General features: G+C 43.6%; 2 protein-coding genes across 2 annotated transcripts in view; both read left to right on the top strand.

Annotated features, from left to right (window-relative positions):
- LOC309479016 (kelch-like protein 10) overlaps window positions 1–18,215 on the top strand; it is a gene marked incomplete at its 5' end in the record, with an annotated part of 33,262 nt that overhangs the window by 14,916 nt on the left and 131 nt on the right. The gene's annotated exons all lie outside the window — the stretch shown is intronic.
- LOC309478972 (kelch-like protein 10) lies at window positions 8,702–18,211 on the top strand (the record flags this gene model as incomplete). The annotated part of the gene is made up of 7 exons (XM_082142818.1): window positions 8,702–9,121; window positions 9,336–9,755; window positions 16,725–16,922; window positions 17,136–17,285; window positions 17,461–17,577; window positions 17,866–17,957; window positions 18,079–18,211. The coding sequence occupies 7 exons, from the start codon at window positions 8,702–8,704 to the stop codon at window positions 18,209–18,211; spliced, it is 1,530 nt and encodes a 509-aa protein (XP_081998944.1).

Raw genomic sequence — 18,215 nt, 5'->3', positions numbered from 1 at the left:
CCTTTCAAGGGAACTCCCGTTGCGTCGAAAAGCTGACGCTATGGGAACGCTTTGCGTGATGACGTCTTGAAGCACATGTAAAATCAGTCCAATGGTGTGGCGGAACGTCAGAGGCGGGTGACGTCACGTACCAGGAAGCTATAAAAGCCGGCCCGAAACAGAAAACGAAAGCTTTCTGAGTCTTCAGTTGCGCTCTGTGTTGAATCTGTCCTTGTTATTTGGTGTTGTCTGTCTATATTATATATATATATTCAGTATGGCGAGCAAGCAGCAGTTTAGAGTGTGTGTCCATCCCTGCCCGCGTTATTTAACGGGAGGTGATACTCACACTCTTTGTGTTGTTTGTTTGGGTGAGGAGCATGCCCAGTCAGCACTCGAGGGTGGTGACTGTGTGCATTGCGACGCGCTTCCATTGCGCACGCTCCGATCCCGCTTGGCTCGGTTCAATCCCGATCGCGTTCCCGAGGGCTCGGGTCCCGCCGCGGCTGAGGCTCGGCGGCGATCTCAGACCTGGGGTTCGCAAATGGATCTGTCAGTGGATGTTGAGACGGGCTCTGCCTTATCTCAGCATCAATCTGACAGATCCAGTGCCTCTCATCAGGGTGTGGAAGCACGCATTGCGGTTTCTTCCCCCCCGATAGAGGCACCAATACTGCAACTGTCCAGCTCTGAGGAGTTGGATGTTGTGAGTATTGAAGCTGAGTCTGAGGATTCGCCACCTCAGTCTCATGCGTTTGAGGAACTGCTCGATGTTATTACTAGAGCAGTTGACAGACTATCTATTGAGTGGCCAGAGGATAGGCAGGACGTTCGTTCGAAAAGTAAGCTCGACGAACGCTTCCTGCCATCTCGTACACAGCCTCAGCGAAGAAGCCTTCCGTTTTTCCCCGATCTCCACACCGAGGTGTCGAAATCGTGGGGAAAACCGGTTTCATACAGAGTGTATGCACCACAAACATCCCACTATTCTTCCATTCACAAATATAAAGAATATGGTTATGGGGAGATGCCGAAGGTGGAGGAGACGCTTGCGAGCTATCTCTCTCCAGCAACGGCATCTTCCCTGAAAGCTCCTTCACTTCCCTCTAAGCCAGCAAAATTCACATCATCTCTGGTTCATAAATCGTATGCAGCCGCTGGTCAAGCTGCAGCGTGTCTGCATACGATGTCTATTATGCAAGCCTATCAGGCAGAATTATTGGGGGATTTAGAGGAGGGCGGGGGAATTGGTCCTGACACAGTGGCTGAACTACGCAGAGCCACAGATCTGTCTCTCAGGGCCACCAAGGAGACCGCTAAATCAATCGGGCGGTCTATGGCAGCCCTGGTGGCCACTGAGAGGCATCTGTGGCTCAATTTGAGCGATATAAAAGAGAAAGAAAAGCACGTTCTCTTAGATGCTCCGGTTTCCACTGTTGGTTTATTTGGTGATGCAGTAAACAGTGCGGTAGCTAAATCTCAGGAAGCTGCTAAACAGGCAGCTGCATTACAAAAACTTCTCCCCCGCCGTTCTTTCATTGAGGCTGCTGAGCGGGAGCAGCCTCACTCCTCTAAAAAGAGCGCTGAACATCGTGCCACTCAAAAACAGAGTATGTCCTCTCGTGCTCCCCCACAAAAATCTCGGGGACACGGAGGGCGCTCTCAAACCCAGCAGTCTTCGAGGGGTAAAACGGATCTGCGGACCGTTATTACCGCCAAGAAGGCTGCTGGGAAAAAGTCCTGATGTCTGAGGGCTCAGGACAAATGAGGGTAGTCCCCCCGAAGCAGAGCGGTTAACACCTCTTTTCACGGTGCCCGTCTCTCTTCGGTGCCCTCAGGGGACCGTTCTGCCAACCCTGCCACCTCTGGTGTTACAGGGCGCAGCGGTCTCCGGCGAGCACATATCTCAAGGTCCACCCGGAAACGTAGTGGCCTCGGGATGCCCGCCCCCTCTGAGGAGGGTGCTAGAGCAGTCTGTTTGGTCGTTCCCTGCCGGTGCGCCGTTACAGGGCGACGAACCGACTACTCAACAGCAGGAGAAAAATACGGTGCCGTCTCTCTTCGGTGCCCTCAGGGGACCGTTCTGCCAACCCTGCCGCCTCCGGTGTTACAGGGCGCAGCGGTCTCCGGCGAGCACATATCTCAAGGTCCACCCGGAAACGTAGTGGCCTCGGGATGCCCGCCCCCTCTGAGGAGGGTGCTGGAGCAGTCTGTTTGGTCGTTCCCTGCCGGTGCGCCGTTACAGGGCGACGAACCGACTACTCAACAGCAACAAAATCCAGAAACCAGTCTCGAGAGACTGGTACCTCTTGTAGAATCTTTGACAGCGTGGAAGCTACTGTCAAATGTTTCTCGTTGGGTCCTGCAGACCGTGGAAAAAGGGTATTAGATACAATTCTATTAACGCCCACCGCGGTTTATGGGGGTCCTGCCCACAGTGGTGGGCCCCGAGCAGGTTCTGGTTATGGAACAGGAAGTAAACACTCTGTTAGAGAAAGGGGCCATAGAATATGTACCCCCCTCCAACAGGGAAACCGGGTTTTACAACCGGTACTTCATAGTTCCAAAAAAGGACGGGGGATTGCGTCCCATTTTAGATCTTCGAGTTCTGTACGAGTACATGCAGCTCAAGTTCAAAATGTTAACCTTGAGACAAATCGTGCCACAGATCAGGTCCGAGGACTGGTTTGTCACGATAGACCTCAAGGACGCATATTTCCATCCGTCCGTGTCATTGGAAGTTCCTGAGGTTTGCTTTCGGGGGCAAAGCATACCAATATCGAGTTCTTCCATTCGGCCTAGCTTTATCACCCCGCACTTTCACCAAATGCGTGGATGCAGCTCTGGCGCCTCTGCGCCTCCGGGGTATTCGCATCACGAACTACATCGACGATTGGTTGATTTTAGCTCAGTCGCATTAGATGGCGGTTCAACATCGAGATGTTGTTCTCGCCCATATGAAAGAGTTGGGGTTACGGCTGAACGCCAAGAAGAGTGTGCTTTCTCCATTTTAGAGGACCACTTTTTTAGGCGTGGTTTGGGATTCAGTGTCGATGCAGGCGCGCCTGTCATCGCCACGCTTCGATTCCATCCTGGCAGCTGTGAGAAGTGTAAAGCTAGGCCAGCTACTCACTGTCAAACAGTTCCAGAGACTGTTGGGTCTCATGGCAGCAGCTTCCAACGGGATACCTTTTGGACTGCTGCACATGAGGCCCCTGCAGTGGTGGCTCAGGACCAGAGGGTTTTTCCCCGAGGGGCAACCCATTTCGCACAATCAAGGTCACGCGGTGATGCCTACGTGCCTTGGTTATGTGGAAGAAACCTTGGTTCCTGTCCCAGGGCCCAGTGCTGGGAGCTCCTTGTCGTCGCAAACTGCTAACGACGGATGCTTCCCTCACGGGTTGGGGAGCGATCCTGAGGGTCGCTCATCTCAAGGTCTGTGGGAAGACCATCATCGTTCCTGGCATTCTATAGCCTAGAGATGTTAGCTGTCTTCCGGGCTCTGAGGAGCTTTATCACAGGTCTCAGGGGACACCATGTGTAGTACATACGGACAACACGTCGGTAGTCGCCTATATCAAGGGGGTTTGCGCTGGCATGCCATATCCTCTTGTGGTCCCAGGGGAAGTTGCTGTCACTCAAGGCAGCCTACATCCCCGGGGTCCAGAATATAGGAGCAGACACTCTGTCGAGACAGGGGCCGAGGCCCGGGGAATGGTGGCTCCACCCCCGAGGTGGTGGAGCTGATATGGAAATTATAAGTGGATCTGTTTGCATCTCGAGAGACGTCTCACTGTCCACTTTGGTTCTCCTTCACGCATCCAGCTCCTCTGGACTGGATGCTATGGTACAGACGTGGCCGAGGCTACGTCTGTACGCCTTTCCCCCAGTTGCTCTGCTCCCGGGAGTTCTGGAAAGAGTTCGCAGGGACCGGGTTTGCCTGCTTTTTATAGCCCCGCGCTGGCCGGGCAGAGTATGGTTTCCCGATCTTGTGTCCCTCCTCGACGGGCATCCTCTGGAGTTACCCGTCAGGAGGGACCTTCTGTCCCAGGCAGAGGGCTCGATATTTCACCCTCGGCCAGAACTGTGGAACCTGTGGGCTTGGCCTCTGAGGGGGCCCAGCTCATAGAGTCAGGTCTCTCAACCGAGGTTGTTGAGACCATTCTACAGTCCAGAGCTCCCTCCACGAGGAAACTTTATGCCCTGAAGTGGAGAGTATTCACTTCTTGGTGTAGTGACCGTCGGTTGGACCCAGTCCACTGCCCAATTGGTACAGTGCTGGAGTTCCTGCAGGAACGGTTCACTGCAGGTCTGACCCCGTCCACTTTAAAGGTCTATGTGGCGGCCATAGGTGCTTACCACAGTCCTTTGGGTGGAATGTCTGTGGGGAAAGACCCCTTGGTATCTCGTTTCCTTCGTGGCACTTGGAGGTCCTCCTCCCTTTCGAAATCGGACCAGGAGGCGAATAATTTGCTTTGCCCTGTTCGGGCGTTAGACGCGTATGTCCACAGAGCTGCCCTGTGGCGTAAAAGTGACTTTTGCTCCCCTAACAAGGGAGGTCCAGTGTCTAAGCAAAGGATGAGCAAGTGGGTGGTTGAGACTATCTCACTGGCTTATGAGGCGGCTGGACAGCCTTCTCCTTTGGCTGTCCGGTCGCTCTCTACTAGGAGTATGGCGGCCTCTAAGGCCCTTATATCAGGAGTATCGTTACAGGACGTCTGTGATGCGGCAGGCTGGTCCTCACCGCACACCTTCGTCAGGTTCTACTCTCTGGATTTAGACTCTACTCTAGGGTCTCATGTTTTGTCTTCTTAGTGCTGCTCACATGATTACACACAGGACAGACATTTGTAGCTATGGAGGCGTTGGTATAGACGTTCCCATAGCGTCAGCTTTTCGACGCAACGGGAGTTCCCTTGAAAGGGAACGCCTCGGTTACGACTGTAACCTCGGTTCCCTGAAGAGGGAACGAGCGTTGCGTCGCCTTGCCATATCTCCTTCATGCCTGTCAGCGCGACTTCAGACTTTACGAAGCTTTCGTTTTCTGTTTCGGGCCGGCTTTTATAGCTTCCTGGTACGTGACGTCACCCGCCTCTGACGTTCCGCCACACCATTGGACTGATTTTACATGTGCTTCAAGACGTCATCACGCAAAGCGTTCCCATAGCGTCAGCTTTTCGACGCAACGCTCGTTCCCTCTTCAGGGAACCGAGGTTACAGTCGTAACCGAGGCGTTCTTTATTATTGTTCGGTAATGTCACGGATCTGCCAGGCTGTCACATCAGACATTCACACAGCACACCTTCACCAGAGTACTAAACACTCACACCTGCACCTCATCTGCACCATCATCAAGCTACAAAAGCACACACCTCGTCTCACATCATTGTCCGGTCTTGTTTCTATGAAGTGGACTGCTTACCTGTTCTCCAGCATTGGTACTCCAGCGTATTCCTCTCCTGTGTTCTCCTGTCATCATCCTGCATACTCACCAAACACGAAGAGGTGTGTGCGTCCATCCAGCCGTGCGTCCATCCAGCCATCCGTCCATCCATCCATCCGTCCAGCTATCCATGATCTCCTGCACCTGTAAAACAAGGAAGGTCTTCATTACTAAGCTTTACTCATTCTTCAAAGTCTATTTGAACTGCATACTCATCCGTATTCTCCATTCTGCTCAGTGCTGTTAATAAAGCTCACATTTCAATGGATTTCTTTGTGTCTGGATCTGCATTCTGTAACACTTTACAATAAGGCTTTATTAGTTCATTCACTATAGTTAACATAAACTGACAATGGACAATACTTCTAAAGCAGTTATTAATCTTGGTTAATGTTCATTTCAACATTTAATAACACATTATTAAATTCAGAAGGATTTAATGGACCTGAGCTAACATGAACTAACTATGATCAGTTGTATTTTTTTTAAACTAATGTTAACAAAGAATAACTATGGTAACAAATGTAGCTATTGCTCATTGTTAATGTTGGTTATACTACAGGGCCGTTGAATGCTTCAATCTGATTGGTTGATGAACGTTCTAAGGTGTGCATTATTTTCAGGGAAACGCACGGCTAAAGTAGTTCCAGGCAGGTCTTGACCGCATTACAGTTCCATATCACTTCGCGTAGTCAACTGTAATAACGGAAAATAGGATACAATTCATAACAAGAAAAAGCATTTAGCCCCATGCGCTTGATCTGCAATTTTCAATGTCTAGCTTCACAATCAATAGAAACATGCAGTTTAATTTGAATAAATAAACTATAAAGTCCTATCTATAATCAATAGAAAATTAAACTGAATATAGGCTAAATAAATGGATAGTCCTGCAGCACGGATTTTTATTGCAGATAATTTAACAAATAAATAATTATTGATAGGCCTACTTGTTAAAAGGGCTTTGGGTTTCATTTCTTTGGCTAGTCTACTGTCATCTGTCAATAATAGAAAAAAAAAGAATTAACGAATTAATTAAAACGAATTGAATTAATAAATAAATAATAATATTGACGCACATATGCTTTTCTGTCTCATTATTGCAACATCTCTCTCTAATAACTGCATTAATAACTGCATAAAGCCGGGAACACACTTTAAGGCCGGTTATGAACGTAATTTGATACTTATGACTGATCATGCCCAAACGCGTGTTCAGCGCGTTCAGTCTGTGTTCAAAGTCGGTGTTTAAAATCTGCTGCAGTCGATGAAAACAGTCAGAGAATGTGTCAGCTAGTCGTGTGTCCCCAGCATTAGTCTGCTATCAGCGGCTCTAACCTCCGTTACTAACTCTGAAATGACGTTTTGGAATTAGCAACGGAGGCATGGGATTAGATGCGTAAGAAATTAGTCCTACATACAAGAGCATTTTAATGACAAAAACTTTACAAACGTCTTGAAATACATAATCTGAACAATGTTTCGAGGTGTGGTAACTGTAGTATAAGCGGAATAATTGACTTCAGGCCGTTGAATTATTAGAAAAATAATGCACACCCGAGGTGTAACGGCCACTCCGCTTCGCGTCGTGACCGCATTACCACCTCGGGTGTGCATTATTTTTCTAATAATTCAACGGCCTGTCGTCAATTATTCCTTACTTAATGCATTAACTGACTTTACCTTATTGTAAAGTGTTACCTATTGTTCTTTATAATTCTTTATAACACTTGAATCAGTTTAAAACATTTGTTTACTTTATGTAGTTTTTTGTGTGTATTACTTTATTGGATTTAAATATAATTTAGAGTTCTTTTTGTTTTGAGAAAAAAATATAAAGCCTGTTATTGTTTGAAAACTCTTATTTCAATATCATGATAATACCATATATATAGGTCAAATCCATGGGATTAATGAATTAATGTCCATGGGAAAATGTGGGTCCCATGGCCAAACCAGTTGAGAACTGCTGGTACAGTGTAAGGGACAATTTCAGATACAGCCGTAGTGTCATAGTGACTTTTCAAAGTCTTGTTTGTTGAATATTTCCAGTTGTAAATATTGTACAAAATAAATAACATAAAAAGTCAGCTTGCCCATTTATTTGTAATTTTACTTATGGCAGTAATTCTGAATTTACAGATTTAACCAATAAAAGCAAGACATTGCACTCATGATTTGGCCTAATGCTGCGTGACCTTTAAATGGAATGGGAATATGACATCTGTGAAGAACAATCCTCTTCATACAGGCCTCTGGTAAACTTGTTTGGGGTTACAGTCAAATCATGCAAGAAAAATCTGTTCTACTGTCAAAAACTCACTAGTGTGTATGTTGTGCAATCAAATTTGGATGATTGCATAATTCAAATGACTAATTATCCCATGTTTTATTTCATTTGTCACTGAGTTCAAAAATGTAAATTAATTTTAATATCTTTGTTACTGTGAAGATGTTTCATTCAAAAGGAATCGATAAAACAAAACTCTATAATAATGATGTGGCCAAGACACAAACTGAAAAAATATATTCAAGCTCTACAACTATGATGTCACAAAGACATTCTATAGAACTCTCCTGAGCAAAAGTCCCCACAAAGACAAAATCCTGAGGTGACTTTAATCAGAGTTTGAGGTGAGAAGACTGAATACATTTACAGTCCTGAGAGAACATGGAGAACATAAGAGCAACAGCCTTTGACGTGTTTGATGAAGCACGTTTACTGGGCGAACACACTGACATGATCATCAAGTCAAATGACAGAGAATTTCAAGTGCACAAGATCATCATGTGTGGCTGCAGCTCCTACTTTAGGTGAGAAGAAGCATTTGAACTACAATTGTGTGCAAATTACCTAGAAATGATTATAATTATATACATAATTTCCACTGCCAACATTATAATGTTGAAACTGCCTAAGTCCAAATATATAAATGCTCGAAAGTGAATGAGTGTATTGCCAGAAAAATGAATGTAACTATGATATCTAGGAAAAACCATTCTTGAAATTTGATTCTGGAAGTGGCTATGTATGAAGTTTTACCCAGCATTTCAAATTTAATATTAGTAAATTTGTAATTATTATAAATTAGATAATAAATTAGTAATATTTAGTAAATTTGGCTGAAATTAAAATGTAAATAACGAAAAGTTATTTTATATGCTCATTATTAATGTCTGTATTTCTTTGTCAAATTTATTCACAGGGCTCTTTTCTCCAACAACTGGAGCAGCCCAGCACAACATTTCTGTGAAATTCAAGGAATATCCCAAGACATCATGCCTCTTATCATCCAGTATGCGTACACAAGATCTGTGCACATTACTCAAGAGAATGTGTTGGAGCTCTTGGTGGCGGCTGAAATGATCTTAGTCTCAGGTCTTGTAGATACCTGCTGTCAGTTCCTGGAGTCACAGTTATGCCCAGAGAACTGCATTGGCATCTGCAACTTTACAGAGGACTTTTACTCCTGCTCAAAGCTCCGCTGTAAAGCAAAGCACTACATCCTGCAGCACTTTGAGGAGGTTCTGCACGTATCTGAGGAGTTCCTGGAGCTCTCCCTGGAACAGCTTGAGGAGATCATTGATGAGGATGAGCTGAATGTCAAACAGGAGGAGGTGGTTTTTGAAGCCGTCCTCCACTGGATTAATCATGCACCAGAAAACAGGAGGCAACACATTGCCGTGCTTCTGCCAAAGGTAAAACAGAGATTTTTGTCTTTTTTTTAATTTTATTACAAATATCTTAAAACTCTTAAAATCTGCTATTATTTTAATGTTAGTTAAATGTTAGAAATTTTGTTTTGGGGTTTTGCCATTTTGGAAATCCTTTTTTGTTGTTGAACACCATATAACTGCTTAGTAACAGTCTTGCAACAGTCTCTGAAAATATAAACTCTCCCTTGTGCTTCAGGTTCGATTGGGGTTGATAACATCAGCCTACTTCATCAATAATGTAAAGTGCAATGCACTAGTGATGGAGAATGAAGCCTGCATGCCTGTTATCATCAATGCAATGAAGACTTTGGTTGACCTCAACATGGATGAACCCGTCAACTCAGAACTCATGCATCAACTGACACGTCCACGTCTGCCCTCATCGATCCTATTGGCCATCGGAGGATGGAGCGGCGGCAATCCCACCAATGAGATTGAGGCATATGATGTGAAGGCAGACTGCTGGGTCAGTGTGACTCAAGAGGATGAGCGTCCCAGAGCCTATCATGGTACAGCAGTCCTGGATGAGTTTGTCTACTGTATTGGTGGTTTTGATGGTGTGGATTATTTCAACAGCGTGAGGAAATTCAGTCTTATCACTCAGACTTGGCATGAGGTGAGTAATGCTCTATGTCAACATGTAACTTTAATTTAGCTTCCTTTACAAAACAGTATTGTGGTACAGTGATGGTACCGGATTGTACTTTGTTATGGACCATAGTGCTGAATGATGTGCTGTACTCCACATAACTTCAAAGAATACCACTGTATTACCGTATTACATGTCTAAAAAGTGGTAAAAACCATGATACATTTTTGTTTGTGTTCCAGCAATTGTTGTAGCTTAATAATATAATATAATATAATATAATATAATATAATATAATATAATATAATATAATATAATATAATTGTTACGACCGCTAGGGGTCAGCCGCAACAGGAAAAGGAAGAGAGTCACACTACCAGAGAGATGACGTGTAACATGATTTTTATTGACCAGGAAGGGTTAGCGTCAGGGGCAGACAAGGCCAAAATAACAAACAAAACAATCTTTTTAGGATCTAAATGACCTTAAACAAAAGAAAGAAATGAAAATACAATTCAACTTACCTAACTCCCTTACCCATAAACAAAGTGAAAAAGCAATACAAATAAAATGGCGTCTAACCCCCTACATCCCTTAATCTGGTAACAATGTTTATACAAGAACATTTACACGCTTATTTTAAAAAGTATCAGGTTGACAAGTTAGAATCGGAATCCAAGGAGTGGTCAAACAGGCAATAGTCAGATATAGGAGAAAACCAGAAGTAGTTACATTTAACAAACACTCAGTTTCACTAAACACTATCTCTTTGGCATGACACTTCAATCACAGTTTCACTAAACACTATCTCTCTGGCACGACACTCTTACTCAATAAAATAATGGTGGAACGAACAAAGTTGAAGAGAAGCACAATCAATGGTACAAACGCAAAGCACAAAGTCAACGAGGCTCAAAGGCAACCATGGTGTGTCAGGGCCGGTCCTTATATCCAGGTCAGGTGCGTAGCTGGTCCAATCACAGTCCTCCACAGATTACCAGAGGTAACGCCCATCTGAAACACAAACTTGTGTACACACAGAGAGAGAGAGCGAGCAAGACACACCCACACACAAGGACAATTGATACAAACACACAAAATATCTCAGGATCCTAACACCCCCATCCATAAAATAAAACATTCTGTTTTACTGGTTGACACGGGACAGTGAGTCAGCAATGACATTTTCGATACCTTTTTTATGACAAATTTTCATATTGTAGCTCTGACAAATCAGAGACCATCGCATTAACCGATGATTGCTATTAGACATTTGTTGGAGAAACGTAAGAGGATTATGATCAGTGAAAATGGTAACAGGTTGTACACTCGAACCAATATACACTTCAAAGTGTTGCAAGGCGAGAATTAATGCAAGGGCCTCTTTCTCTATCGTACTGTAGTTCATTTGATGTTTGAGAAACTTTTTCGAAAAGAAACTGATCGGATGATTCAAATAATCTTCACCGGTCTGCAATAAAACCGCACCGACACCAGAACCACTAGCATCAACTTCTATCAGGAACGGTTTTTCAAAACGGGGGGCAACAAGTACAGGAGAACTACAGAGCAGAGTTTTTAACGCTTCAAAAGCGGATTGACACTCTGAAGTCCACTTGAAAGAGACTGCTTTACGCAGTAATTCCGTAAGAGGATAGGCTACAGATGAGAAGTTCTTACAAAAGCAACGATAATAACCCGTCATTCCGAGAAATCGACGGAGATCTCTTCTATTTTTCGGGATGGGAAAATCAAGAACAGCTTGAATCTTTGAGCTCAAAGGACAAATCTGACCACTACCGACCTCCTTACCCAAATATGTGACCGTAGCACAACCGAATTCGCATTTTGCTAGATTTAAGGTAAGATTAGCATCTCTAAGACGTTTGAAGACTTCCTCTAAAATTTTAAGATGTTCTTCCCAAGTGCTAGCATGACACACAACATCATCTAAATAAACCTCACAATTAGATATGTTGGATAACACAATAGACATTAACCGCTGAAAGGTGGCTCCAGCATTTCGAAGGCCAAAAGGCATGACCCGATATTGTAGAAATGCTTCAGGGGTGGCGAAGGCAGAAATTTCAGACGCTCGCTCTGTGAGCGGCACCTGCCAATAACCTTTTAGCAGGTCGAGTTTAGTCACAAATTTGGCATTACCCACACGATCTACACAATCTTCCATTCGCGGAAGTGGAAAGGAGTCAGCCTTAGTTAACGCATTAACTTTTCTGTAATCTGTACAGAACCTTGAAGTACCATCCGGCTTGGGGACGAGAAGACATGGTGAACACCATGGACTAGAACTAGGGGCTGCCAAGTTGTGTTTAAGTAAATACTGAGTTTCTTGCTTCATCAGTTCTTTCTTAAGTGGATTTACTCGATAAGCACTTTGTTTAACGGGCGCATGTGAACCAACATCAATGTCATGTTTTAGCACGTGTGTAGTTGTAGGCGAGTCACTGAACAAAGTCGGATACGTCTTTACCAAATCTAGGATATCAGCCTGGGCAGATATGGACAAGTGCGACAATTTTGTTGCAAAGTTTAATAGAGTTTCTGAATTGGACAACCGAGCGGTTGAGAACGCAGCACTGTTCATCTTCAAACCATCAATTTCTGGTGAATATTCTGAGGGTGATACATTTACTGGAGCAACAGTGACAACAGGGATCTTATTCTCAGAGTTAGAGCGCGACACATATGCCTTCAGCATATTGATATGACAGACGCGTGACTTTTTCTTACGATTTGGGGTGTCAACAACATAATCAGTGACACTCAGTTTCTCTTTAATATCATAAGGTCCAGTAAATTTAGCTTTAAGTGCCGAACCAGGCACAGGAAGTAAAACAAGAACTTTCTCTCCAATTTGGAATGAGCGCTGTACAGCTTTTTGATCGCATCGAGTTTTCATTTGGTCTTGGGCAGAATCAAGAGAGCGTTTTGCCAGCTTCCACACTTTATGAAGTCGCTCACGGAATGAGCTAATATAATCTAGGACGTTCGTTGTTGGAGACGGACGATTGGAAGAAAGGATCTGCTCCTGCAAAATTTTCAAGGGTCCACGCACGGTGTGCCCAAAGATCAATTCAGCAGGACTGAATCCGAGAGAAGCTTGAGTCGTGGTACGAATTGCGAACAACAATAGTGGGATTTCCTCATCCCATTCTTTCTGTTGATCAACGCAGAAAGTTCGGAGCATGGACTTGAGAGTTTGATGAAATCTTTCGATTGCCCCCTGTGACTGAGGATGATAGGCGCTAGATACCTGATGTTTGATGTTTAATTTTTTTATTACTTTGGTGAACACTTTAGACATAAAATTGGTTCCTTGATCGGACTGAATGTATTTCGGTACTCCAAAAGTGGTGCAGAATTTAACGATTGCTTTGACAACTCCATGAGCTTTAAGAGAGCGTAGTGGTATCGCTTCAGGATACCTGGTCGATGTACACATTAATGTCAACAAGTAGGAATTTCCAGATTTTGTTTTGGGTAGTGGCCCAACACAATCAATCAATATACGCTCGAATGGTTCGCCAAGCACGGGTATCGGCCTCAATGGGGCTGGAGGAATGACTTGATTGGGTTTACCGGATAACTGACACGCATGACAAGATTTACAGAATTTAGAAACGTCTGATTTCATGGAAGGCCAAAAGAAATGTTTCAACAGATTATCATACGTTTTTCGAACTCCTACATGACCAGAAAGCTCGTGGTCATGTGCCACACTCAACACTTGTTCTCGGTAGGGTTTTGGAATGACAACTTGAACAACAGTGCCCCAGTCATCCTTAACATGACCTGGAGACCACTTACGCATGAGAACGCCGTCTTCAAAGTAGTAACCCACTGGACACTCTGGCAAAACGCTCGGCTCAACAACAGCTGCAACACAGTGACACAGAGTTTGATCGGCACGTTGTGCCTCAATTAACATGGTTTTTCCAAATGGGAAGTCAACATTGGGAAGTGCACACATTTTTAACTCAACTGCATCAACTTTTTCCTCTGTCTCACCACAATTATCAGCACACAAAAAGGTTTTTGACAGATCCACAGAGTCTTTAAATTTATGAGCTTGAGCTCGAGTCACTACACACGTACTAAATACATTGGGAAATTCTTTATGCAATGCATCTTCATTGTGCGCATCAGGAACATCTATCACTTCTGGCAAACAGAAAACTTTATCACCTGCCAGATCGTTTCCTAGAATGAGCGATACACCTTTAACCGGTAATTCAGCCCGAACTGCCAGTTTAACGTTCCCTGAAATAATCCCAGAGCGTAAATAAACATTGTGCAAAGGAACTTTAACTACAGTGAGATCAATGCCTTGCACTAGCACACTGGAACCGCAGTTTGAATGTTCAGAAAATGGCAACACACTCTCTAAAATAAAGGATTGCGCAGCGCCAGTATCACGGAGCATGCAAACACGTTTTGTTTCCGAGTCTGCTTCGTTAAACGACACAACACCATCAAAAATGAACGGCTTAAAAGCAGATTCAGCGGCTGTATCCAGAGATACCGGCTCAGGGGAAAAGATAGGTCGCTCAACTAACGCAACGCTTTTGGAAGTGTTAGCTTTCTTACCAGCTTTACGTTTCAGAACAGGGCAGGCGGAAATGAGATGTCCCACCTCATGACAGTAAAAACATTCACGGTTTTCAGTGAAGTCTGCCCTCAAAACATTCTTAGGAACCACAGAGGCATCCTTAGAACTGCGAACACAATCAGGGAAATTACGTTTTGTGGGTGAAAACACTACTCTGTGCGTAAGTACAAACTCATCTGAAAAAACTGCAGCAGCAGAAAGAGAGGACACTTTCTGCTCATTTAAGTAAACCACGATTTTCTCGGGTAAACAATTCTTAAACTCCTCCAAAAGTATTAGTTCTTTAAGCTGCTCAAACGTGACTATTTTGTTTGCGGCGCACCACTTCTCAAACAAACTTGCTTTGTCTCTAGCAAACTCAACATATGTTTGACTAGGGGTTTTCACATGATTACGGAACTTTTGCCGATATGCTTCGGGGACTAATTCATACGCACGCAAAACGGCGTTTTTCATTACTTCATAGTCCAAGCTCTGTTCAAGCGTTAACGCTGAACAGACTTCTTGGGCTTTACCCACGAGTTTACATTGTAACAACAGCGGCCAAACATTCCGCGGCCATTTCAACGTGCTGGCGATTCTCTCAAATACGGTGAAATAAGTGTCAACCTCGGTCTCTCGAAAAAGTGGGACTAGTGATATTTGACGACTAATATCAAATTCAGGTTGACTTACTTGTGGGTTGCGTCGAGGTGCAGGAATAGGACTCGGAGTGGAAGCAATCATGGGTGACGGTAGATTCACGTTCATGCCAAGCGCATCAACAGCTGAGGGGTGAACAGGTGATTTAGTTTTGAGCTCCAGCTCCAGCTCCTTGAGCTTGATATCTCGCTTGGTTTCAAGCTCAACTGTGCGTACATGCAACAGCTGACTCTCATAACGCTGTCTGCCCAGCTCCACCTCTAACTCTTTCAATCTGATCGCCAGTAAAGGATCTCGCGGAGAAGTTAGATCGACAGGATCTATGCTGGCCAGCTCCTCAGGTTTGGGTTGCTCACCCTCACCTGTGAAAACCGGCAACTGAAATGCAACACCCGCCGACTCACTCCGCTCTGGCAAAACTCCGCGCTCCATCAAATGTTTATGAATTACCTCCTTAATCTCCTGTTTAACTGCACCACGAGGAACTGTGATTTGATAAAAATCCGCAATCGTGAACAGATCATTTTTACGGCAAATATCTAACTGTTCAGACGTAGGCTGAATCGCAAATTTTTCTAGTGCAAACTTTAAAGACATTCCGAATTCCCTCCCCCTCAAAATGAAAACCACTAGCCAAGCAACAATATACAAAGCAAATTTCATGAGTTTTTTTTCTTTTTTTTTCTTCTTTTTCTCTAACACGCAGTGACGAAACTCCAATTGGTTTTGCAATAAAATTATTTTTAAGACGAGCCCCCAATTTCTGTTACGACCGCTAGGGGTCAGCCGCAACAGGAAAAGGAAGAGAGTCACACTACCAGAGAGATGACGTGTAACATGATTTTTATTGACCAGGAAGGGTTAGCGTCAGGGGCAGACAAGGCCAAAATAACAAACAAAACAATCTTTTTAGGATCTAAATGACCTTAAACAAAAGAAAGAAATGAAAATACAATTCAACTTACCTAACTCCCTTACCCATAAACAAAGTGAAAAAGCAATACAAATAAAATGGCGTCTAACCCCCTACATCCCTTAATCTGGTAACAATGTTTATACAAGAACATTTACACGCTTATTTTAAAAAGTATCAGGTTGACAAGTTAGAATCGGAATCCAAGGAGTGGTCAAACAGGCAATAGTCAGATATAGGAGAAAACCAGAAGTAGTTACATTTAACAAACACTCAGTTTCACTAAACACTATCTCTTTGGCATGACACTTCAATCACAGTTTCACTAAACACTATCTCTCTGGCACGACACTCTTACTCAATAAAATAATGGTGGAACGAACAAAGTTGAAGAGAAGCACAATCAATGGTACAAACGCAAAGCACAAAGTCAACGAGGCTCAAAGGCAACCATGGTGTGTCAGGGCCGGTCCTTATATCCAGGTCAGGTGCGTAGCTGGTCCAATCACAGTCCTCCACAGATTACCAGAGGTAACGCCCATCTGAAACACAAACTTGTGTACACACAGAGAGAGAGAGCGAGCAAGACACACCCACACACAAGGACAATTGATACAAACACACAAAATATCTCAGGATCCTAACATAATATAATATAATAGAGTTACCATCATGACTGTGTCAAAAAAAAAAACCATTAAAAAATATAATAATAGTAATACCATTGTATTTATTTGCAACTGATAGGACAGAACCAATGAGATGGTGTATTGATGTGTGTTCGCACAATGATGTATTTGGTGTGTTGTAGGTGGCCCCCATGTATGAACGCCGCTGCTATATTAGTGTTGCTGTTCTGGACGGGCTCATTTATGCCATTGGTGGTTTTGATGGACAACAACGGCTTAAAACAGTGGAGCGCTACGATCCAAACACCAATCAGTGGACAATGATGGCCCCCATGAATGAACAAAGGAGTGACGCCAGCGCCACCTCACTGCAGGGCAGGGTAAGAGCACTTACCCATGATTCCACACTCTTCTGCTGGAGACTCTCAATGCCTGTAAAGCATGAAGGAAATGTGAAATGGGGATATAGCATGGGAATGGTTTAAATATGAAAATGAATATCATAAAATTTACTGTGTTTTAAACACTGCTTTTCTGATCAATCTGTGATGATTGTGCACAAACATCATGCATGTTATTTTTGTGTTTGTCAGATTTATATCTGTGGTGGTTTTACTGGGATCGAGTGTCTCTTCTCTGCGGAGAGCTTCAACCCTGAATCAAACCAGTGGACTCTCATCGCTCCCATGAGTAGCCGCCGCAGTGGTGTTGGTGTGATCGCTTATGCAGATCAAGTGTATGCTGTGAGTATTAAACACACATATCAGTGTTATAGTTTTAATTAACTATGATAACCATGACACAAATACAGAAATATGGAACAATCACAGTTTAAAGGTTGCACTTATGTAAATGTATGCATGGATCTGCATATACAAATGCATAGAATACATAAATAAAAAGTGTATTTATTTAAAGGTTGGTGGTTTTGATGGTGCCAGTCGTTTGCAGAGTGCGGAGGCCTACAATCCGCTGACTAACATCTGGAGTGATGTTGCATCAATGTACAACCCACGCAGCAACTTTGGCATTGAGGTGAGATGTGGACAGTTAAAATCTGTATCTGGTGAAACTATGAAATAACATTACAATAATGGTTTGATGATATTGAATATGGGGGAATTTTTTTTTTTTGGTTCCATATTGAGAATAATTGGAAAGTTGCACCCTAAAATTGTAGAAGGCTTCAATCATCAATGTGTGTCAAAACATTCGAACTATTTTTAAATTAAGTGTTGCATCTATAGTAAGATTTATTAATGTAAAGTTAAAGACTTTAGCTGTACATTATTTATTTTCCTTTTTCCTTTCCTCAAAATCCAGGTAGTTAATGGTCAGTTGTTTGCTGTCGGAGGCTTTAATGGATTCAGCACCATCTCTGATGTGGAGTGCTACGATGAGAAGACAGATGAATGGTAACTTCCACAAACACTAAATCTCACAGATCATTTTACACTGCATAAGATATAAGTGGAAGTCTATAAGTCTAATACAGACTATAATTCATTGCATTCCTTGCATCTGTTTTCTACACAGGTTTGATGCAAATAAAATGGCCATTTCCCGCAGTGCTCTGAGCTGTTGTGTAGCATCAGGATTGCCTAACATGGCACAGTATGCTGCCCTACGAGACACTGTACAGACACAAGACGAGTCTGACAGTGAATGATCTC

This window comes from Leuciscus leuciscus (assembly GCF_965113295.1).
Source record: "Leuciscus leuciscus genome assembly, chromosome: 17".
NCBI lineage: Eukaryota > Metazoa > Chordata > Actinopteri > Cypriniformes > Leuciscidae > Leuciscus > Leuciscus leuciscus.
The sequence above is the reverse complement of the archived record's forward strand: the minus strand, read 5'-3'. Positions and strand labels throughout refer to the sequence as shown.